At 42.3% G+C, this 24,868-nt stretch overlaps 1 protein-coding gene across 1 annotated transcript; it reads right to left on the reverse strand.

Annotated features, from left to right (window-relative positions):
- rab15 (RAB15, member RAS oncogene family) lies at positions 1-24,634 on the reverse strand. The gene is made up of 6 exons (XM_029702220.1): positions 24,261-24,634; positions 8,106-8,166; positions 7,742-7,802; positions 6,058-6,135; positions 5,683-5,838; positions 1-1,276 (listed from the first exon to the last, which is right to left on the reverse strand). Exons 1-6 carry the CDS (start codon positions 24,382-24,384, stop codon positions 1,118-1,120), a joined length of 639 nt encoding a protein of 212 aa, XP_029558080.1. The 5' UTR covers positions 24,385-24,634; the 3' UTR covers positions 1-1,117.
- Between the last annotated feature and the right edge of the window lie 234 nt (positions 24,635-24,868).

Genomic DNA, 24,868 nt, shown 5'->3' on the forward strand with positions numbered 1-24,868 from the left:
TCATTAATCTGCAAGTATTTATTCAATAAACATGTGAAATAATTACAATGTTACACATTATATATCTCCACCAAATGCAATTCAAAAAGTACTTTCCCCCCCCATCATCAAACAAAACAGACATACATTTCATCTGTATCTAGAAATCATAGTCCAGTATTTCATTCAATACTACATACCATATTATCACTTGTACACATAAACATGAGTTTTTGTTGACCGTAGCACTATTACCATTGTGTCAGTCGTAGAGAGAATAGGCCAGGTTAGGAATACAAACACCAGACCACTCTGGTCAAATGCTGAATTAAGTGTATAATGAATGATCAGTTGAATAATTAACTTCATTGAAGTTGCAAGAAATAAATACAAATATGAGGCTTGAAGTGTGGACGCATGCAGATCTCTTGCTGGTCCGTTGCTAGTCTGGATAACATGACATAAAACTGAAGAAAACAAAATACATCATCATACATAGAAGAATCACAGAGGGAATATTTTAAGACCATCAAAATGTCAACACTTTATACAGGCCTGTAATGGTAATACGTTAAATTAAACTAGGAGTCTTATGTACATTGTCATTGAAAGTTGCCTTGAGAAACAAAATGACGAGGCTGAAACTAAATGGAACATAGTCTGCACCACAAACAACAGTCTATTCCCTATGGTGCAGTAGGTCTGACCTTAGCCGAGCAGTGTACTATGAAGGGAACAGTGTAATGGGTCGTGACCACTTTATCAACAGCCCTGCGGTCTACTCTAAATACTGAAAGCTTCGTATATAATGCAGCATTTAACAGCAGCACCCTCTTGTGGCAAAACCTATCAACTACAATGAAAAATACAATTTAAAAAACCTAGCAAACGCCAGTACACCACCTACCATGGTAGAAAGGCAATCGGCTACGTTAATCAGGTTTAACATGAAGAAGAGAAGTGTCACCCTCCACCCTATTTCCTACAAAGTGCACTACTTTAAACCATAGGAAATAGGGTGTGTTTTGAGACGCATCCAGACCCAGTCCTTACATAAGAAGTGGCACCCTATTCCCTACATAGGACACTACTTTTCTCACCCCATTTCCTACATAGTGCACTACTTTTGACCAGGCCCTTAACACCAGCAGCCCTTCTGTGAGGCGGCGGCCCCGTCTGTGATGCCCTCCTCCTCCTCCAGGGCGGCGAGGTTGAGCTCGTCTGTGACCGACGCCTTTAGGAGGTCCAGGTCCTTCTTATTGGCTGCCAGGACCTGCTCAGCCAATCGTGTGAAGGACTGGGGTGGAGGGTTGGTAACATTGCACAAGGATAACAGAGAGGTGAAATGTTTTGTTTTGCAATGCTGAAGACTCATTTAACTGTTAGTGAAAATCTGTTTTATGTATATATCACTGTATATATAATTTAAATGTAACCTTTATTTAACTAGGCAAGTCAGTTAAGAACAAATTATTATTTACAATGATGGCCTACACCGGCCAAACCCGGACTCGCTGGTCCAGTTGTGCGCCGCCCAATGGGACGCCCAATCACGGCCGGTTGTGATACAGTCTGGATATATCACTGTATACAGTGCCTTCAGAAAGTATTCAGACCCCTTGACTATTCCGAAATTGATTACATTTTTTTTCCCCCCCCTCATCAATCTACACACAATACCCCATAATGACAAAGCAAAAACAGGTTTTTAGAAATGTTTGCAAAATTTATAAAAAATGAAAAACTTATATTACATTTACATAAGTATTCAGACCCTTTACTCAGTACTTTGTTGAAGCACCTTTGGCAGCGATTTCAGCCTCTAGTCTTCTTGGGTATGACGCTACAAGCTTGGCACAGCTGTATTTGGGGAGTTTCTCCCATTCTTCTCTGCAGATCCTCTCAAGCTCTGTCAGGTTGGATGGGGAGTGTCACTGCACAGCTATTTTCAGGTCTCTTCAGAGTTGTTCGATCATATTCAAGTCCAGGTTCTGGCTGGGTCACTCAAGGACATTCAGAGACTTGTCCTGAAGCCACTCCTGCGTTGTCCTGGCTGTGTGCTTAGGGTCGTTGTTCTGTTGGAAGGTGAACCTTCTCCCCAGTTTGAGGACCTGAGCGCTCTGGAGCAGGTTTTCATCAAGGATCTCTCTGTACTTTGCTCCGTTCATCTTTACCTCGATCCTGACTAGTCTTCCAGTCCCTGCCGCTGAAACACATCCCCACAGCATGATTCTGCCACCACCATGCTTCACCATGGGGATGGTGCCAGGTTTCCTCCAGACGTGACGCTTGGCATTCAGGCCAAGCCTGAATCAGAGCAGAGAATCTTGTTTCTCATGGTCTGAGAGTCTTTAGGTGCCTTTTGGCAAACTCCAAGCGGGCTTTCGTGAATTTTACTGAGGAGTGGCTTCTGTCTGGCCACTCAAATCAAATCAAATTTTATTGGTCACATACACGTGTTTAGCAGATGTTATTGCGGTGTAGCGAAATACTTGTGTTTCTAGCTCCAACAGTAATATCTAACAAGTAATATCTAACAATTTCACAACATATACCCAATACACACAAATCTAAGTAAAGGAATGGAATTATGAATATATAAATATATGGACGAGCAATGTCAGAGCGGCATAGACTAAAATACAGTAGAATAGAATACAGTATAAAAATATGAGATGAGTAATGCAAGATATGAAAACATTATTAAAGTGACTAGTGTTCCATTATTTAAGTGGCCTGTGATTTCTAGTCTATGTATATAGGGCTGCAGCCTCTGTGCTAGTGATGGCTATTTAACAGTCTGATGGCCTTGAGATAGAAGCTGTTTTCAGTCTCTCGGTGCCAGCTTTGATGCACCTGTACTGACCTCGCCTTCTACCATAAAGGCCTGATTGGTGGAGTGCTGCAAAGATGGTTGTCCTTCTGGAAGGTTCTCCCATCTCCACAGAGGAACTCTGGAGCTCTGTCAGAGTGACCATCGGGTTCTTAGTCACCTCCCTGACCAAGGCCCTTCTCCCCCAATTGCTCAGTTTGGCCAGGTGGACAGCTCTAGGAAGAGTCTTGGTGGTTCCATACTTCTTCCATTTAAGAATGATGGAGGACACTGTGTTCCTGGGAACCTTCAATGCTGCAGAAATGTTTTGGTACCCTTCCCCAGATCTGTCTCGGAGCTCTACGGATAATTTCTTTGATCTCATTGCTTGGTTTTTGCTCTGACATGCACTGTCAACTGTGGGACCTTATATAGACAGGTGTCTGCCTTTTCAAATCATGTCCAATCAACTGAATTTACCACAGATGGACTCCAATCAAGTTGTAGAAACATCTCAAGGATGATCAATGGAAACAGGATGCACCTGAGCCCAATTTCCAGTCTCATAGAAAAAGGGTCTGAATACTTATGTAAATATGGTATTTCTGTTTCTTTTATTATAAATTTGCAAACATTTCTATAAACCTGTTTTTCTTTGACATTATGGGGTACCAATCTCATAGATTGATGAGGATTTTTATTTTATTTAATCCATTTTAGAATAAGGCTGTAACGTAACAAAATGTGGAAAAAGTGAAGGGGTCTGAATACTTTCCGAATGCACTGTACATACACTACCGGTTAAAAGTTTGGGGTCACTTAGAAATGCCCTTGTTTTTTAAAGAAAAGCACATTTCCATATATTAAAATAACATAAAATTGATCAGAAATACAGTGTAGACATTGTTAATGTTGTAAATGACTATTGTAGCTGGAAACAGCTGATTGTTTATGGAATATCTACATAGGCGTACAGAGGCCCATTATCAGCAACCATCACTCCTGTGTTCCAATGGCACGTTGTGTTAGCTAATCCAAGTTTATCATTGTAAAAGGCTAACTGATCATTAGAAAACCCTTTTGCGATTATGTTAGCACAGCTGAAAACTGTTGTCCTGATTTAAAGAAGCAATACAACCGGCCTTCTTTAGACTAGTTGAGTATCTGGAGCATCAGCATTTGTGGGTTCAATTACAGACTCGTCAGTCTATCCTTGTTCTGAGAAATGAAGGCTATTCCATGCGAGAAATTACCAAGAAACTGAAGATCTCGCACAACACTGTGTACCACTCCCTTCACAGAACAGCGCAAACTGGCTCTAACCAGAATAGAAAGAGGAGTGGAAGGCCAACTGAGCACAACTGAGCAAGAGGACAAGTACATCAGAGTGTCTAGTTTGAGAAATAGACGCCTCAAAAGTCCTCAACTGGCAGCTTCATTAAATAGTACCCGCAAAACACCAGTCTCAACGTCAACAGTGAAGAGGCGACTCCAGGGTGCTGGCCTTCTAGGCAGAGTTGCAAAGAAAAAGCCATATCTCAGACTGGCCAATAAAAATAAAAGATTAAGATGGGCAAAAGAACACAAACACTGGACCGAGGAGTGGTCAGCACAGTCACCGGATCTCAACCCTATTGAGCTATTGTGGGACCAGCTTGACCGTATGTGTCACGACTTCCGCCGAAGTCGGTCCCACTCCTTGTTTGGTGCGGCGTTCGGCGGTCGACGTCACCGGTCTTCTAGCCATCGCCGATCCACCTTTCATTTTCCATTTGTTTTGTCTTGTTTTCCCACACACTTGATATTCATTCCCTCATTACATGTCGTGTATTTAACCCTCTGTTCCCTACATGTCTGTATGTGTAATTGTTTATTGTACTTTATTGTTTATTGTACTTGTGTTTTTGTACTTTGTGCTGCCTTACTGGTTCATTGGGCATTTGTTTTGTGATGCAGTTGCGTTCTGTGCAAATGATTTGCCTTAGTAAAGTGCTTTGTCCACTCATCTCTGCTCTCCTGAGCCTGACTTCGATGCACCAGCTACACTCACCTCTTGACAGTATGGTACGTAAGAAGTACCCATCAAGCCAATCCAACTTGCGGGAGGTGCTTCAGGAAGCATGGGTTGAAATCTCTTCAGATTACTTCAACAAATTGACAACTAGAATGCCAAAGGTCTGCAAGGCTGTAATTGCTGCAAATGGAGGATTTTTGGACGAAAGCAAAGTTTGAATGACACAATTATTATTTCAATTAAAAATCATTATTTATAACCTTGTCAACGTCTTGACTTTATGTCCTATTCATTTTGCAACTCATTTCGTGTATGTTTTCATGGAAAACAAGGACATTTCTAAGTGACCCCAAACTTCTGAACGGTAGTGTGTATATATATATATATGTACAGTACTAGTCAACATTTTTGGACACACCTACTCATTCAAGGGTTTTTCTTAATTTTTTACTATTTTCTACATTGTAGAATAATAGTGAAGACATCAAAACTATGAAATAACACATATGGAATCATGTAGTAACCAAAAAAGTGTTAAACAAGAGTGTGCGAAGCTGTCATCAAGGCAAAGGTTGGCTACTTTGAAGAATCTCAAATATGTAAAAATAAAGAAAAACCCTGGAAGGAGTAGGTGTGTCCAAACTTTTGACTGGTACTGTGTATATATATATATATATATATCACTGTATGTATCACTGTATATATCACTTGGACTCTGGGAGATACAGACTAAGACAGTGACTCAGGATGAAATGTTGTTCCATTATACCGTCATTAATAGTTTGCGTACCAGTAGTCTGGCCGTGGTGCTTGGCGTTGGCCTGTGACAGACAGGCGGCCATACACAGTGTTTGTTCAGGAGCTGTCAGCAACTCACCTCTGTGATGTTATAGTTGGTGGAGGCACTTGTCTCAAAGAAGTCCATCCCATAATCCTTGGCCAGCTTGTTGCCCTGTTCTGTAGCTACCTGCCTCTTCTCCTCCTCGTCTGACTTGTTCCCTATGAGGATCTTTTGGATGTTATCAGGAGCATACTGAGAGAGAGAGGGAGGGATGGAGATGGGGAGGGAGAGAGGGGGTGAGGGACAGAGAGGGTGAGGGATACAGAGGGGAGGGATAGAGGGGGTGAGGGACAGAGAGGAAAGAGAGAGCGAGACAGAGAGTGAGCCATTCCGTCTGATTTGACAAAAGCACCTGTGCCGTTATAAAACATTTTGGCCTGAACCTATAAACCCTGAACCACTTGATCTCACCTCGTCCACATCGCTGGCCCACTTCATGATGTGCTGGAAGGATCGCTCACTTGTGATGTCGTAAACCAGGAAGATTCCCTGAAGAGTGGAGAAGAGGAGAGGACAGGGGATGGGCGAGGAGAGAAGGGAGGAAGGTAGAAGATGAGGGGAGGGAAGGGAAGGGAAGCAGAGGGAAGAAACATGTCATCTGATTCTGTTATGGTTGTCACAGCAACACCACGTAGTATAGTATCCATGGGAGATAAGGGTGGTGAGTGGACAGGAGGAAACTCTTACAATGACACTATCTAGCACCAGGAAACTGTTACTATGACACTAACTAGCACCAGGAAACTGTTACTATGACACTAACTAGCACCAGGAAAATGTTACTATGACACTAACTAGCACCAGGAAACTGTTACTGTGACACTAACTAGCACCAGGAAACTGTTACTATGACACTAACTAGCACCAGGAAACTGTTACTATGACACTAACTAGCACCAGGAAACTGTTACTATGACACTAACTAGCACCAGGAAACTGTTACTATGACACTAACTAGCACCAAGAAAATGTTACTATGACACTAACTAGCACCAGGAAAATGTTACTATGACACTAACTAGCACCAGGAAAATGTTACTATGACACTAACTAGCACCAGGAAACTGCTAAAAGCAACCCATCATACCTACAGTATATCTGTTGACGTACAACTGCAGCTCCTAGCTACAAGTGCAATGCATGTTTAGAAGGGAGAGCAACCTCATCTCCAGGCCACCTGCTGGATCCAGCTGGTGGATTAGACTAAATACAGTGTAGAGTGGAGCTACAGTAGCATTATCTTACCTGATCTGACCTCGTACCTACAATATCATGAGGAAGAGCAGTTATCTTACCTGATCTGACCTCGTACCTACAATATCACAAGGAAGAGCAGTTATCTTACCTGATCTGACCTCGTACCTGCAATATCACAGGGAAGAGTAGTTATCTTACCTGATCTGACCTCGTACCTACAAAATCATGAGGAAGAGCAGTTATCTTACCTGATCTGACCTCGTACCTGCAATATCACAGGGAAGAGTAGTTATCTTACCTGATCTGACCTCGTACCTACAATATCACAGGGAAGAGTAGTTATCTTACCTGATCTGACCTCGTACCTACAAAATCATGAGGAAGAGCAGTTATCTTACCTGATCTGACCTCGTACCTACAATATCACAAGGAAGAGCAGTTATCTTACCTGATCTGACCTCGTACCTGCAATATCACAGGGAAGAGTAGTTATCTTACCTGATCTGACCTCGTACCTACAAAATCATGAGGAAGAGCAGTTATCTTACCTGATCTGACCTCGTACCTGCAATATCACAGGGAAGAGTAGTTATCTTACCTGATCTGACCTCGTACCTACAATATCATGAGGAAGAGCAGTTATCTTACCTGATCTGACCTCGTACCTGCAATATCACAGGGAAGAGTAGTTATCTTACCTGATCTGACCTCGTACCTACAATATCATGAGGAAGAGCAGTTATCTTACCTGATCTGACCTCGTACCTGCAATATCACAGGGAAGAGTAGTTATCTTACCTGATCTGACCTCGTACCTGCAATATCACAGGGAAGAGTAGTTATCTTACCTGATCTGACCTCGTACCTGCAATATCACGAGGAAGAGCAGTTATCTTACCTGTGCTCGTCTGTAGTACTGCTTAGTGATGGTCTGATATCTCTCCTGTCCTGCTGTGTCCCTGGAAGAAATCAAAAGTCAAACACCCTCTCTTAGGAAATGACCATACAGGCGGTGAATAGTGAAAATATCAGGCTATGTTTCGATCCACGGTGGATCTTTGTGAGTTCAAAAAAAGGTTTTTATCTTGAGATACGAGTCATTGCAACGGGCTTTGTGCACTACAGAGAGGGGATCTCCTTTGTCTGAACTTGTGTAGTGTCCAGTCTGTACGCAGCAGTATGGGGAAAGCCTGAACAAGAGTGTCTCCTAAATGACTAACATAATGTATATGTAAAATGTGAATGCAGCTGCTTTGGTTTACCATATCTGTATCCGCACTTTGATGCCATCTATCTCTAGCGTCTTCATTTTGAAATCGACTCCTGAAAAGAGAAAAAGAACAGACAAGTCAATATTGAGACTATGGAAGATTATTTCATCCTATTTAATGTGTGGAAAGATTAGGCGAGCTAAGGTGAGGTGTGGTGGTGGTGGGGGGGTGAGGTACGGCGGGGCGAGCTGAGGCGAGATTTTCTCCTCTGTTTTCTATCCTAAACTATTAGACTAATATGTTTTTGCCCGATCTGAAATACTCTCTCAGACTAATACGTAGGTAAACATACATGGCATTGAAACACCACAATAATCACAGTTAAGTCATTAAACAGCTCTAAGCAATGAACCCAACTAAAAAAGCTAAAAGACTCACAAACCATTACTCGTTATGTAAGGCTCCACTCCAGTGAAGGGTTAACTGTGGCAAATCAATACTCAGTCCCTCAGATACTCTGACTTAAACACTGAGAGAGATGCCTGTCGTGTGGTTTTCATCAGTTACATTCCTCCTCTACTCAGCCTGAGCATGCCCTCCATTATAAATGAGCAGCGTAGATGACCGAAATACTGCTTTTAAACTGCAGTGTGTTCACTTGATAAGGGCCTTGGCACTGAAACTCATCTGTAGCCCCTGTAGCCACACTCTCAGACCTTCAGACTTAACCAGTGAGATGCCCATTGTGGGTGATATACACCTCATCTGTTGACGGGGGCACTCCCATGAGAAAGATACTCTGATAGACGTGACATATTGCTTTTGTACTTCAGTGTGTTCATTGGAAACGAGTCTCATCTCGGCACGCATATCTAAAACACTACAGACACTCTCTCACAGGCCTGCGCCAAGACTGGAGTTCACTCCACTTCAGGGAGAGACAGAGAGGCCTGTTAAAACAGTAAAGCAGCCTGCTGTGTGACTACTACACTCTTTGAAGAAAAGGTTTCTACCTAGAACCTAAAATGGCTGTCCTCACAAGAGAACCCTTTGAGGAACCCTTTTTGGTTCCAGGTAGAAACCTTTTGTTTGCAGGTACGACCCTTTTGGGATCCATACAGGACCCTTTCCACAGAGGGTTCTACCTGGAACCAAAAAGGGTTCTACCCGGAACCAAAAAGGGTTATCCTAAGGGAACCCTTTTAGAACCCTTTTTTCTAAGAGTGTAGAACTGTGTGACTACTAGGACTATCTGACTACTAGGACTGTGGGACTACTAGGACTGTGACTACTAGGACTGTGACTACTAGGACTGTGTGACTATTAGGACTGTCTGACTACTAGGACTGTGACTACTAGGACTGTGTGACTACTAGGACTATCTGACTACTAGGACTGTGGGACTACTAGGACTGTGACTACTAGGACTGTGACTACTAGGACTGTGTGACTATTAGGACTGTGACTACTAGGACTGTGTGACTACTAGGACTGTGTGACTATTAGGACTGTGTGACTACTAGGACTGTGTGACTACTAGGACTGTGACTACTAGGACTATCTGACTACTAGGACTGTGACTACTAGGACTGTGACTACTAGGACTGTGTGACTATTAGGACTGTGTGACTACTAGGACTGTGTGACTACTAGGACTGTGACTACTAGGACTATCTGACTACTAGGACTGTGTGACTACTAGGACTGTGACTACTAGGACTGTGACTACTAGGACTGTGTGACTATTAGGACTGTGACTACTAGGACTATCTGACTACTAGGACTGTGACTACTAGGACTGTGACTACTAGGACTGTGTGACTATTAGGACTGTGACTACTAGGACTGTGTGACTACTAGGACTGTGACTACTAGGACTGTGTGACTACTAGGACTGTCTGACTACTAGGACTGTCTGACTACTAGGACTGTGACTACTAGGACTGTGTGACTACTAGGACTATCTGACTACTAGGACTGTGTGACTACTAGGACTGTGACTACTAGGACTGTGACTACTAGGACTGTGTGACTACTAGGACTGTGACTACTAGGACTGTGACTACTAGGACTATCTGACTACTAGGACTGTGACTACTAGGACTGTGACTACTAGGACTGTGTGACTATTAGGACTGTGACTACTAGGACTGTGTCACTACTAGGACTGTGTGACTATTAGGACTGTGTGACTACTAGGACTGTGTGACTACTAGGACTGTGACTACTAGGACTATCTGACTACTAGGACTGTGACTACTAGGACTGTGTGACTATTAGGACTGTGACTACTAGGACTGTGTGACTACTAGGACTGTGACTACTAGGACTGTCTGACTACTAGGACTGTGTGACTACTAGGACTGTGTGACTACTAGGACTGTCTGACTACTAGGACTATCTGACTACTAGGACTGTGTGACTACTAGGACTGTGTGACTACTAGGACTGTGTGACTACTAGGACTGTGAATACTAGGACTGTGACTACTAGGACTGTGACTACTAGGACTGTGTGACTACTAGGACTGTGACTACTAGGACTGTGACTACTAGGACTATCTGACTACTAGGACTGTGACTACTAGGACTGTGTGACTACTAGGACTATCTGACTACTAGGACTGTGTGACTACTAGGACTGTGACTACTAGGACTATCTGACTACTAGGACTGTGTGACTACTAGGACTGTGACTACTAGGACTGTGACTACTAGGACTATCTGACTACTAGGACTGTGACTACTAGGACTGTGACTACTAGGACTGTGTGACTATTAGGACTGTGACTACTAGGACTGTGTGACTACTAGGACTGTGTGACTATTAGGACTGTGTGACTACTAGGACTGTGTGACTACTAGGACTGTGACTACTAGGACTATCTGACTACTAGGACTGTGACTACTAGGACTGTGACTACTAGGACTGTGTGACTATTAGGACTGTGTGACTACTAGGACTGTGTGACTACTAGGACTGTGACTACTAGGACTATCTGACTACTAGGACTGTGACTACTAGGACTGTGTGACTACTAGGACTGTGACTATTAGGACTGTGACTACTAGGACTGTGTGACTATTAGGACTGTGACTACTAGGACTATCTGACTACTAGGACTGTGACTACTAGGACTGTGACTACTAGGACTGTGTGACTATTAGGACTGTGACTACTAGGACTGTGTGACTACTAGGACTGTGACTACTAGGACTGTGTGACTACTAGGACTGTCTGACTACTAGGACTGTCTGACTACTAGGACTGTGACTACTAGGACTGTGTGACTACTAGGACTATCTGACTACTAGGACTGTGTGACTACTAGGACTGTGACTACTAGGACTGTGACTACTAGGACTGTGTGACTACTAGGACTGTGACTACTAGGACTGTGACTACTAGGACTATCTCACTACTAGGACTGTGACTACTAGGACTGTGACTACTAGGACTGTGTGACTATTAGGACTGTGACTACTAGGACTGTGTCACTACTAGGACTGTGTGACTATTAGGACTGTGTGACTACTAGGACTGTGTGACTACTAGGACTGTGACTACTAGGACTATCTCACTACTAGGACTGTGACTACTAGGACTGTGTGACTACTAGGACTATCTGACTACTAGGACTGTGTGACTACTAGGACTGTGACTACTAGGACTGTGACTACTAGGACTGTCTGACTACTAGGACTGTCTGACTACTAGGACTGTGTGTCTACTAGGACTGTGTGACTACTAGGACTATGTGACTACTAGGATGGTGTGACTACTAGGACTGTGACTACTAGGACTATCTGACTACTAGGACTGTGTGACTACTAGGACTGTGTGACTACTAGGACTGTGACTACTAGGACTATCTGACTACTAGGACTGTGTGACTACTAGGACTGTGTGACTACTAGGACTGTGACTACTAGGACTGTGACTACTGGGACTGTGTGACTACTAGGACTGTCTGACTACTATGTCTGTCTGACTACTAGGACTGTGATACAGCCCAGGGTCGAACCGGGGTCTGTAGTGACACCTCCAGCACTGAGATGCAGTACCTTAAACCGCTTCACCGCTCGCCACCCTTGATGAGGTCAGTACAATATGATCACTATGTGTGTAACGGTTAACTTGCAGTCCAAAGTGTTTTGTCACAGTGTCTGTGCTCTGTGAATGAAACGGACATAGTCTAGCAAAGACACTGTCTATGACTCTACACCCCATCACATCACACCTAGCCGTGACAATGAAGCTCAAATACAGCTCCCCTCTGAGAAAGCAGTGGCTAATTTGTCATGGTAGTGTTTCATCACAATCTGCAAGGCGGAGAAGCTGTGCAACCTTACGGTTAACTAGTCCAACGCTCTAACCACCTGCTTTACATTGCACTCCACGAGGAGCCTGCCTGTTACGCGAATGCAGTAAGAAGCCAAGGTAAGTTGCTAGCTAGCATTAAACTTATCTTATAAAAAACAATCAATCAATCATAATCACATAATATCATGGTTGATGATATTACTAGTTTATCTAGCCTGTCCTGCGTTGCATATAATCGCTTAGGTACACGTTGCTCCAACGTGTACCTAACCATAAACATCAATGCCTTTCTTAAAATCAATACACAAGTATATATTTTTAAACCTGCATATTTAGTTAATATTGCCTGCTAACATGAATTTCTTTTAACTAGGGAAAATGTGTCATTTCTCTTGCAACAGAGTCAGGGTATATGCAGCAGTTTGGACCACCTGGCTCGTTGCGAACTGTGTGAAGACTATTTCTGCCTAACAAAGACAGGCAACTTCGCCAAACGGGGGATGATTTAACAAAAGCACATTTGCCAAAAAAGCACAATTGTTGCATGACTGTACCTAACCACAAACATCAGTGCCTTTCTTAAAATCAATACACAGAAGTATATATATATAGTATCAAATAAATCCAGGTTAGCAGGCAATATTAACTAGGTGAAATTGTGTCACTTCTCTTGCGTTCATTGCACGCTGAGTCAGGGTATATGCAACAGTTTGGACCGCCTGGCTCGTTGCGAACTAATTTGACAGAATTTTACGTAATTATGACATAACATTGAAGGTTGTGCAATGTAACAGGAATATTTAGACTTAGCGATGCCACCCGTTAGATAAAATACGGAACGGTTCCATATTTCACTGAAGCTACACTGTTACACTGGCAATACTAAAGTGCCTATAAGAACATCCAATAGTCAAAGGTATATGAAATACAAATGGTATAAAGAGAAATAGTCCTATAATTCCTATAATAACTACAACCTAAAACTTCTTACCTGGGAATATTGAAGACTCATGTTAAAAGGAACCACCAGCTTTCATATGTTCTCATGTTCTGAGCAAGGAACTTAAACGTTAGCTTTTTTACATGGCGCATATTGCACTTTTACTTTCTTCTCCAACACTTTGTTTTTGCATTATTTAAACCAAATTGAACATGTTTCATTATTTATTTGAGGCTAAATTGATTTTATTGATGTATTAAGTTAAAATAAGTGTTCATTCAGTATTGTTGTAATTGACATTATTAAAAAAATATTATAATAATAAAAAGAATGGGCCGATTAACCGGTATCGCCGGTTTTTGGTCCTACAATAATCGGTAGCGGTAGCGGCGTTGAAAAATCATAATCGGTCGACCTCTAGTAGGTAGTAGGCCTAACACTGACAGACAGGCTTTTATATTGGACACATAGATGCTGGGACACTGGGGAGAGTGGGGCCTGTCTTGCCCTAAAACATGGCTGTGACTGTGCTATGTGGTTGTCTTACCTGCCTTTGTTGAATGCACTGACTGCAAAATCATTTAGGATTAGAGAGTCTGCTAAAAGACTAAAATACAAACAGCTGTAGACAGTGACACCATAGGTGTATACAGCCACATCTCAGGGAATGCATGTCACACAGTGTTAGAGAGGTTGCAACAATCCAGTAACTTTCCCCCAAAAAAATCCCAGCTTTTCCAGAAATCCTGGTAGGAAGATTCCTAGATTCAGGAGGGAATAACTAGGAAATCCCAGAATCCACTGACCAGGATTTCTGGAAATCCTGGGAATTTTGGGGAAAGTTAACGGAATTTTGCAAACCCTATAAGAGTGAATCAGAATGATTCTCCTCACTAAGGCCATGCCAAGCCATTCACAGTACTGTAGACTTCAGGGCACTCTATGCTTAGGACACAAACAGCAAGCTTGTCCACTGTAAACTACATTGGCTGCACTGAAACAAACAAAGGACAGGGGAAGGGAGGGAGAATAAACAAAAGCGTCCACCATGGGGCATGTAAGGCAAAGAAAACAAGCAGCTTTCAACTAGACCTATTAAGTGTTTACAGTGTGTTTTACCCAGAGTTGATATAGTATTTAGTGTTTACAGTGTGTTTTACCCAGAGTTGATATTGTATTTTGTGTTTACAGTGTGTTTTGCCCAGAGTTGTATCACACGGTCATATAGTATTTTGTGTTTACAGTGTGTGTTTACCCAGAGTTGATAAAGTATTTTGTGTTTACAGTGTGTTTTGCCCAGAGTTGATATAGTATTTTGTGTTTACAGTGTGTTTTACCCAGAGTTGATATTGTATTTTGTGTTTACAGTGTGTTTTACCCAGAGTTGTATCACACGGTCATATAGTATTACGTGTTTACAGTGTGTTTTGCCCAGAGTTGATATAGTATTTTGTGTTTACAGTGTGTTTTACCCAGAGTTGATATTGTATTTTGTGTTTACAGTGTGTTTTACCCAGAGTTGATATAGTATTTAGTGTTTACAGTGTGTTTTACCCAGAGTTGATATTGTATTTTGTGTTTACAGTGTGTTTTACCCAGAGTTGATATAGTATTTAGTGTTTACAGTGTGTTTTACCCAGAGTTGTATCACACGGTCATATAGTATTTAGTAGATCTACGTTCATCACACCCAACAGTTTAATTCAACATACTGACAACGGTGTTTCTACTTAGCGTAGCTATTAGCCAACCATTACTATGGATGGATAAGTATAGGTACGTGCCAAATGTCACCTTATTACCTTATATTGTGCACTACTTTTGACCAGAACACTATGGGCCCTGGTCAAAAGTAGTGCACTATATAGGGAATAGGGTGTCATTTGGGACATATCCTATCTCTGTCAGTGAGCCATGTCCAGGGCATCCCCTTTATTGTAGCTATCCCATAATAAGCAGCACTTAACAGTGGTAGTGGTGGGGGGGGGGGGGGGGGGGGCTGATGGTGGGTGACGGGCCAGGGACGTAGTAGATGTGGGTTCGAAGAGCTGCTTATTGATTAATGATATAGGGCACACACACACGCGCGCACACACACACACACGCACTCGCACACACACACACACGCGCGCGCACACACACACACACACACGCGCACACACACACACGCACACTCACGCACACTCACACACACTCACACACACTCGCACACACATACACACGCACACACGCGGAAAACAGGTATACACTCACACACACACACACACCTCCTACTATCCCTCACAGCCAATATGCCAGCCAGAGGCTCCAAGGAGTTAACAGGTCATTGACAGGCCGACCGCTCAGGTGAGGAGAGGGAGATTAAATGCATGGTGAGGAGAGGGAGATTAAATGCATGGTGAGGAGAGGGAGATTAAATGCATGGTGAGGAGAGGGAGATTAAATGCATGGTGAGGAGAGGGAGATTAAATGCATGGCGAGGAGAGGGAGATTAAATGCATGGTGAGGAGAGGGAGATTAAATGCATGGTGAGGAGAGGGAGATTAAATGCATGGTGAGGAGAGGGGGATTAAATGCATGGCGAGGAGAAGGAGATTAAATGCATGGTGAGGAGAGGGGGATTAAATGTGGCTTCTAAATCATGGCTGCCTGGTGGTAGCTGCTTACTGCGGTGACCAGTGGAGGTTGCACATAAAGTGGCAATAACATATATATATAAAAATCGCTTTGGATAAAAGCATCTGCTAAATGGTATATATATATCCAAAGCGATTTATAGTCATGAGTGCCGAAATATTTCACATATGGGTAGTTCTGGGACTCAAACCCACTATCCTGGTGTTTCATGTCCCATGCTCTACCAACTGAGCTACAGAGGACCACCAGATGAACTGAGCTACAGAGGACCATCAGATGAACACATGGTAATAGTATGTTAACCTAAACCTTATTCGTTAATACAGTTTTTTTTAAATCCCTTTGGCACTAATTTCAGAACCTTGGTCATTTTTCAAAACTCTAGACACAAAACTCAAAATGGTCATCACTTGTAACACAGGCTGTCCAATGTTCAGAACATTGCATTGTGCATTCATATCTTAAAAAGAAACCTTGCACTTGCAGAATCATTGGTTCAAATAACTCATTTATCATGAAATACCATAGGAACATTAATTTAGATCACCCACACACAAGATACCGATAGTGTCACTGTGCAGGAGTTCGTACAATCATTAAATATTGTAGTACAAAATATGTGACACGTTTCACTTTGCTACTACACGTAAATACATTACTGTAAAAGTACTAGTAGAGAGAATACTAGACAGTGGACTCGTTGAAGAAAATATGAAATTTATTGATGAAATACAATAAAATCACAACATAGGTTTCTTTGAATCAAAGCAAAAATAAGTAGCAACAAAAAATGAAAAAAACTACAGTAAAACTTCAACTGCAGTGTTCCTCACCTGGCTTACTGTAAAACGCTAAACAAAGGATTGATTACTGTACTTCTATATTTCCATCAACCCTGTCTTGTGGATTTGGCCACAAGTTCTCATCCACATCACAATGGATGTTTTCATTAGCCAAACATCTTGGGAAGAATCTTCGGGCGAATCCAGGCCTGACACTGGTCTGCCGTGACGTCATTGCATGCGTCATCCATGGCCGGGAGAAGGGTGGCTTGTTCGTGAGGGCGCCTATCATATACCTTCCACCTCCATGTGGAGAAAAATTCCTCAATCGGGTTTTAGGAAAGGAGAGTATAGGGGTAAGTACAGGGTGGTAAATTGTGGTTGGGCCTGAAACAATGCTTGCACCATTTGAACATGGTGGAACCTGACATTATCCCACACAATCACATAGGTCATGCCATCAGCTCTACAGACCTGATTTAGCTCATCAAGGAAGGTTACATTCGAACAGCAAATCATGTGGCTGCCTGCAACTAAATATATAGAGTAGAGAGCTTTAGATGTTGTTCGACCAAACATTAGAACAGGCAAGATGAGTAATCTAAGCAACTTTGACCGTGGTATGATTGTTGATGCCACACATGGTGGTTCCAGCATCTCAGAAACAGCTGCCTTACTGGGATTGTCACATTCTTCGTCGTGTTGAGGAACGGAGGACCAAAATGCAGCGGGATTGTGGACACTCATGTTTTATTACTGACAAAAACAAGAGTAAAGCATCCACTTAACAAACAAAATAATACTCACGACACGAAACAGTTTTGCAGGCTCACAAACGCAGTGCAAAAACAATCTCCCACAAAAGACACATACAAACACACCCTAATATATGGGACTCTCAATCAAAGGCAAATGGACAACACCTGCCTTCAATTGAGAGTCCCAACCCCAATTGACCACACATAGACATACAACAGCTAGATCAATCATAGACATACATAACAAGGAACAGTGCCCAAAAAACCCCGGAATACACAAATCAAATCCCCTACAACAAACACACCACCCCGAATACCATAAAACAAATACCCTCTGCCACGTCCTGACCAAACTACAATACCAATTAACCCTTATACTGGCCAGGACGTGACAGGGATTTTTACGCACTACAGTCTCCAGAGTTTACAGAGAATGGTGCGATAAACAAAACACATTCAGTGAGTGGCAGTTCTGTGGGCAAAAACACCTTGTTAATGAGAGAGGTCAGAGGAGAATGTCCAGACTCATTGAAGCTAACAGAAAGGCCACAAATGCTCAAATAACAGCTGTTTAAACAGTGGTGTGCAGAATGGCATCTCTTAACATACAACACCGTGAATAATTCAAGCTGTTATGGAGGCAAAAGGTGGCCCTACCCAGTACTAGATAGGTGTACCTAATAAAATGGTCGGTGAGTGTACAGTAATGTCAAATCTAAAAACATGGTCTGGAAAAGTGGTACATGGTACCATAGAAACAGTGTCTGATAAAGAATGATGATGAAATATTACATCCATAGATAATGTAGTCCAATTGGTTCATATTCCACGGTAATTGGTTTCAATGGATCTCGTTATCTTGAAACTTTCATGATCTAAACATGGAATATTGTTTGTCAGTTTCCATAAAACTATGCATTAAGAGTAATGCAACAGATACTTATCATTTTGATCAGTTGTATCAATTGATAGTTAGATCATTGTAATGAAATGAATAGACAGTCATCTCAGATGTAATGTGTGAATTGCATTTTGAAATGGTAATACTTTGATGTTAAGTTGTGTCATTTTGAACAGGTGATTTTAGTTCAATGAACAAATGATGTTATCTTTATGTTGATTGTATCCAAGCAATTGGAAAAAGTGTTCAGAGTTTTGAAAAATGTGCATTTTGATCATTGGTTGTGAGTTTTGTGTCTAGAGTTTTGAAAAATGACATCAAGTTTCTGAAATTAGTGCCAAAGTGATTGTAAAAAACTGGAACATTAATGCATTCTGGTCTAGAGTTCTAAACTAACAGAACAAGAGGGGCAGGAGTTCCTCCGGGCCACATGACCTGACAGGTAAACTCTGAGCCCCAGTTAGCCTAAGGTACAGCATCACCGGGCCACATGGCCTGACAGGTAAACTCTGAGCCCCAGTTAGCCTAAGGTACAGCATCACCGGGCCACATGGCCTGACAGGTAAACTCTGAGCCCCAGTTAGCCTAAGATACAGCATCACCGAACCACATGACCTGACAGGTAAACTCTGAGCCCCAGTTAGCCTAAGATACAGCATCACGGGGACCACATGACCTGACAGGTAAACTCTGAGCCCCAGTTAGCCTAAGATACAGCATCACGGGACCACATGAACTGACAGGTAAACTCTGAGCCCCAGTTAGCCTAAGGTACAACATCATTTTAGTTAAAGCCATCTACAGCTAGAACACCTGGTATCTGTCAGGCTGTGGGTACACAGGGAAGAACGTTATTGTCCTATTACATCACTGTCTCTAACCTTCAGTGAGTCTGCCAATAGTGGTAATGGCCTTTTGGTCTTCCTCTGTTTGGAAACACTCTATCCTAAATGCTGAGTCTCAGAAACACAGTGCCAGATAGGGTGTGTGTGTGTGTGTGTGTGTGTGTGTGTGTGTGTGTGTGTGTGTGTGTGTCTCAGGTAAGGGAGATGTCTAATTGGATACTGCAGGCATAGTTATCACTCTAGAATCCCATCTATAGAGCCTTGGCTGTGTGTTTCTGAGACACTGTCAAACACACAGTCACAGCTCTTAGTTGAGAGTCTGGACTTCAAATGAACACAAATATTCTGAATTACCCTCAGTGTTTGAAGATATTAATAGCAACACTATTTAAAACATGTGGGCCTACTTCAGTATTTGAAGAACATGTGGGCCTACTTCAGTATTTAAAGGACATGTGGACCTACTTCAGTATTTGAAGAACATGTGGGTGTCACGTCCTGACCATAGAAAGCTGATATTTTCTATGGTAGAGTAGGTCAGGGCGTGACAGGTTTTTTTTCTAGTTTAGATTTTCTATGTTGTTATGTTCTAGTTTTTATATTTCTATTTTGTTGTTTTTTGGGATGATCTCCAATTAGAGGCAGCTGGTCATCGTTGTCTCTAATTGGAGATCATACTTAAGTAGTTGTTTTTCCCACCTGGGTTTGTGGGAGATTGTTTTTGAGTTAGTGTATGGTTCACCTCTTCTTCACGGTTTGTTGTTGTTGTTGTTGTTGTTGTTGTTGTTGTTGTTGTTCTTCTTTAGTTTATTTGTATGTATTGCATAGTTTCACAGTTTAATAAAGAAAATGTGGAACGCTGCGCTTTGGTCCACTCCTTCATCATACGACAACTGTGACAGTGGACCTACTTCAGTATTTGAAGAACATGTGGGCCTACTTCAGTATTTGAAGAACATGTGGGCCTACTTCAGTATTTGAAGGTTAAGGGATTGGCGTTATGGTTGGGGATTGGGGTTAGGGATAAGGTTTAGGGATTAGGGCATTGGGGTTAGGGTTAAGGTTAGGTTAGGGAAAATAGGATTTTGAATGGAAATCAATTGTTTGGTCCCCACAAGGATAGTAAAACCAACGTGTGTGTGTGTGAACACTATGGATCTATGCCTCTCTGTGGACTCAATTTGGTTTGTTTGATCTCCCATAGAGGTCCTTAGACAGACTGCATCCCAAATGGCTCCCTATTCTCAACATACCTTTCACCAGAGCTCTGTGGGCCCTGCCCAAGAGTAGTGCACTATTTAGTGAACAGGATGTCATTTGGTAGACAGCCAATAGCAGAGTGGCCATCTGTAGCCCTGTTGTCTTGTAGCAGACAGACATATTACCACTCCACTCCTGGCTGGAATACCTGGCTGCACCTGCAACCCACCGAGTTATTTGATCTGACGTAGCCGGCTGGGCAAGATGGAGCAGTGGACAGAGAACAGAACACAATATTCTTTGCACCAGAGAGATGGTTCTATGAAGAACACTCCAGGTTCTAGAACTTTAGACAGAGAACACCACAGAGATATTTTTTACCTTTATTTAACTAAAATTCTTATTTTCAATGATGGCCTAGGAAGTGCAGGTTAACTGCCTTGTTCAGAACAACAGATTTGTACCTTGTCAGCTTGGGGATTTGAACTTGCAACCTTTCGGTTACTAGCACAACGCTCTAACCACTAGGCTACCCACATGTTCTTCAAATACTGAAGTAGGTCCACATGTTCTTCAAATACTGAAGTAGGCCCACATGTTTTAAATAGTGTTGCTTTTAATATCTTCAAACACTGAGGGTAATTCAGAATATTCTGGCAGCCTGATGGACGAATCTGGGTTTGGCGGATGCCAAGAGAACGCTACTTGCCAAGGCTCTATAGTGCCAACTGTAAAGTTTGGTGGAGGAGGCATAATGGTCTGGGGCTGTTTTTCATGGTTCGGGCTAGAACTATAGAATAGAAATCTTAACGATACAGTGACAGTGACATTCTGGATGATTCTGTGCTTCCAACTTTGTGGCAACAGTTTGGGGAAGGCCCTTTCCTTTTTCAGCATGACAATGCCCCCTTGCACAAAGTGAGGTCCATACAGAAATGGTTTGCTGCGATCGGTGTGGAAGAACTTCACTGGCCTGCAGAGCCCTGACCTCAACCCCATTGAACACCTTTTAGATGAATTTGAACGCCGACTGCGAGCCAGGCCTAATCGCCCAACCTCACTCTTGTGACTGAATGGAAGCAAGTCGCCGCAGCAATGTTCCAACATCTAGTGGAAAGCCTTCCCTGAAGAGTGGAGGCTGTTAAAGCAGCAAAGGAAGGACCAAGTCCATATTTTACCTTTATTTAACTAGGCAAGTCAGTTAAGAACAAATTCTTATTTTCAATGATGGCCTAGGAACAGTGGGTTAACTGCCTTGTTCAGGGATTTGAACTTGCAACCTATCGGTTATTAGCCCAACACTCTAACCACTAGGCTACCCTGCCACCCCAATGCCCATGATGCCCATGATGCCCATGATTTTGCAATGAGATGTTAGGCGAGCAGGTGTCCACATACTTTTGGTCATGTAGTGTACTTTACATTGTTTGTGAGAGGAGACATAATGCCACTATAACCTGAATGTTAATTTTCGTAAATTGCTTTCATTTCCGCGCATCTAATTTGTAAACATTTCTAATTATAACTTTTTTTAAATTCCACCAAAAAAAATGAACACCCATCAAAATAAAGTTATCTTTCTTGTTCTTGTGATATAAGTATCCAAATGATGTGTTAAATCCCTGATGCAACAGAAAGAAAATGTATTCCGTTGAGTCCATTTCAGCCATTACCAGGGTGTGTTTGACTGGTCATTACAAAAACAACTAGAAGCACAAGCAAGAGTATGAAAGAGTCGCAGGAGTAAAATGAAAGCAATCAATCCAGTGAGATTTAAGTGACAAGTGGATTTTGAACCCCTCAAACACAGGAAATTGCTGGCTGAAAAAGAGGGATCCTCAGGTGGAAGGGACATGCAGGTTGCTAATGTATTTTACTAGTCCTGTATTAGAGGACCGAATTTCTTTTTTTCAGCCCCCCCCCCCCGTCCGCACACACACTACTTCCCATGGCTACGGTTAATGCAACCAATGACTTCCTATAATACTGCCTTCCTCTGCAGAGGGAGAACTGTGCATGCGTCCCAGATGGCACCCTACTTTTGACCATGGTATGGGCCCTGGTCAAAAGTAGTGCACTGCATAGGGAATAGGGTGCCATTTGGGACATAATCTGATATTTCTCTGTGATGTCCCTGAACCCAGGGGTGGAGGAGTTCAATGGGCAGTCACAGAAAGGAAAACCTGCCTTGACTGGGAAGATCAGAGAATGACTGGTAAAGACTGTCCTGATAGCTTATTTCACTGGCCTCAATAGGAAGGCAGTAGAGTATTGTCAGGAGCTGTTCATTTGGGGAATGTAGTATGACAGTCCATATTAACTATAGGGGGCTACTGCTCTCTCTCTCTCTCTCTCTCTCTCTCTGCTCTCTCTCTCTCTCTCTCTCTTTCTCCTCTCTCTCTCTCTCTTTCTCTCTTTCTCCCCCTCTCTCTCTCTCTCTCTCTCTCTGTCTCTCTCTCTCTCTCTCTCTCTCTCTCTCTCTCTCTCTCTCTCTGCTCTCTCTCTCTCTCTCTCTCTTTCTCTCTCTCTTTCTCCCCCTCTCTCTCTCTTTCTCCCCCTCTCTCTCTCTCTCTCTCTGTCTCTCTCTCTCTCTCTCTCTCTCTCTCTCTGTCTCTCTCTGTCTCTCTCTCTCTCTCTCTCTCTCTCTCTCTCTCTCTCTCTCTCTCTCTCTCTCTCTCCCTCTCTCTCTCTCTCTCTCTCTCTCTCTCTCTCTCTCTACAAGGGTTGGACCAAGGCAAAGCGATGAACAAGGATGAAGAGTCGGTGAAATTACACTATGTTGCATGGCAATGACTTTTATGTGGTAGTGGAACTATTAGTAACTATAATATATATATTATATTGAAGTAAAATGACAAGGCATGTAGATTATGTATATATTTCAAATCAAAATAAAATCACATTTTATTGGTCACATGCGCTGAATACAACACGTGTAGATTTTACACTGAAATGCTTATTTACGAACCCATTTCCAACAGTGTCGAGTTAAAAGGTAAGACAAATATTTGCTGAATAAAAAAGGAAAGTGTAAAACAATAAAAAAACAATAAGGCTATATACGAGGTAATGTGCAGGGGTACAAGTAGTTGAGGTAATTGTGGGTAAAAGTGACACATTTTCCGACAAAAATTTCACTTGACTTTGGTTCACGTGCATTTCTTCTAGTAAAAGAAGCAGCTATTCACAAAAAGATTGTGTAACGAATGTGTCCCAATTGTTTCTGACAGTTACCGATAGTCCCATAGGCTACATAACCTCTTGGAATACTCTACTTGTATTCATGCATTTGGCTTTGTTCAAAATAACATAAACATATTCAATATCATGTTCATAGTTTGCAGATAACATCTAATGTGGTATACCATGTATCACTCTGTATCCAGGTAGCAACTGTAGCAAGTGTAGCCTACTGGTGGTCATCATAAATGCAGTTGGATATTTACCAAGTGGATGCCCTCCTGCAAGTTATCGTTTTGATTTGTCCTGCAACTGGCATTTTTGTTTTTTTATTAATGAAACTAATTAGTATTGTAATCAGAGCTCAGATATGCAAAACAATACAAATATACAGTGCTTTGAAATAAAGAGGGACACTTCCTTTTAATACACAATAGGCTATTTGTAAATATCTAATAGCAAATTGGTACATTCTACACAAAGAAAATGTAGAATAATGTACATGCTCTTTTCAATAGGCTAATTGATATAGCGGCAATAGCCTATTCGATTAGACTATTTAGCCTAGAGATAATCAGATCTGATTAGGTGCATTCTGATCAATCCCCCCATAATTCATGCATCAAAGGAACGGTCTTACCGATTGTGGAAATGTGAGACGGGTGAAATTCGTTGTCCGTGAATCTGCATAATAAACATGTTTTTCCAACCCCCGAATCTCCGAGAAGCAGGAGTCGGAAGAGCACATCATACTGCTTAGCCATAGCGTCTTAGAAATTACAACAGCCAGCAAGATAACTCAGCAACGAATTTCCAAAAGCAACACAGCTACACCCCAGCCCATGTCTGCCCAAAATGCAATGAAGTCTTTTGATACTCTTTCGAGAAACCGGTGAGCAGCTCTGTCGATCAAACCAGGAGGAGCGGTCTCTTTGGTAACAAAGCCTAGGTATAAGAGAAGGGTCCAGATTCCACCCAGCCCTCCTCTCCTCCTCTGATGGGTGCGGTGGCGGGGGAAGCTCTCGGCAGCATCCGCTTTTCACTTGACATCACCGATACACGAGATGGTTGGTTGATAAAGCGCGGGAGGAACCAGACAGTACAGAAGAAACACCTTTATTATTTCATTGTCCGTAAACTACATCATGAAGGGTAATTGTGCAAAGTAAACCTAGGCTACCTAAAGTCAGCTAAATTAAATAGGGCTATTCCTTTTATTCCTATAGCCTAAAATAAATGTTGTTTTAT

Source organism: Salmo trutta, chromosome 1 (assembly GCF_901001165.1).
Source record: "Salmo trutta chromosome 1, fSalTru1.1, whole genome shotgun sequence".
NCBI lineage: Eukaryota > Metazoa > Chordata > Actinopteri > Salmoniformes > Salmonidae > Salmo > Salmo trutta.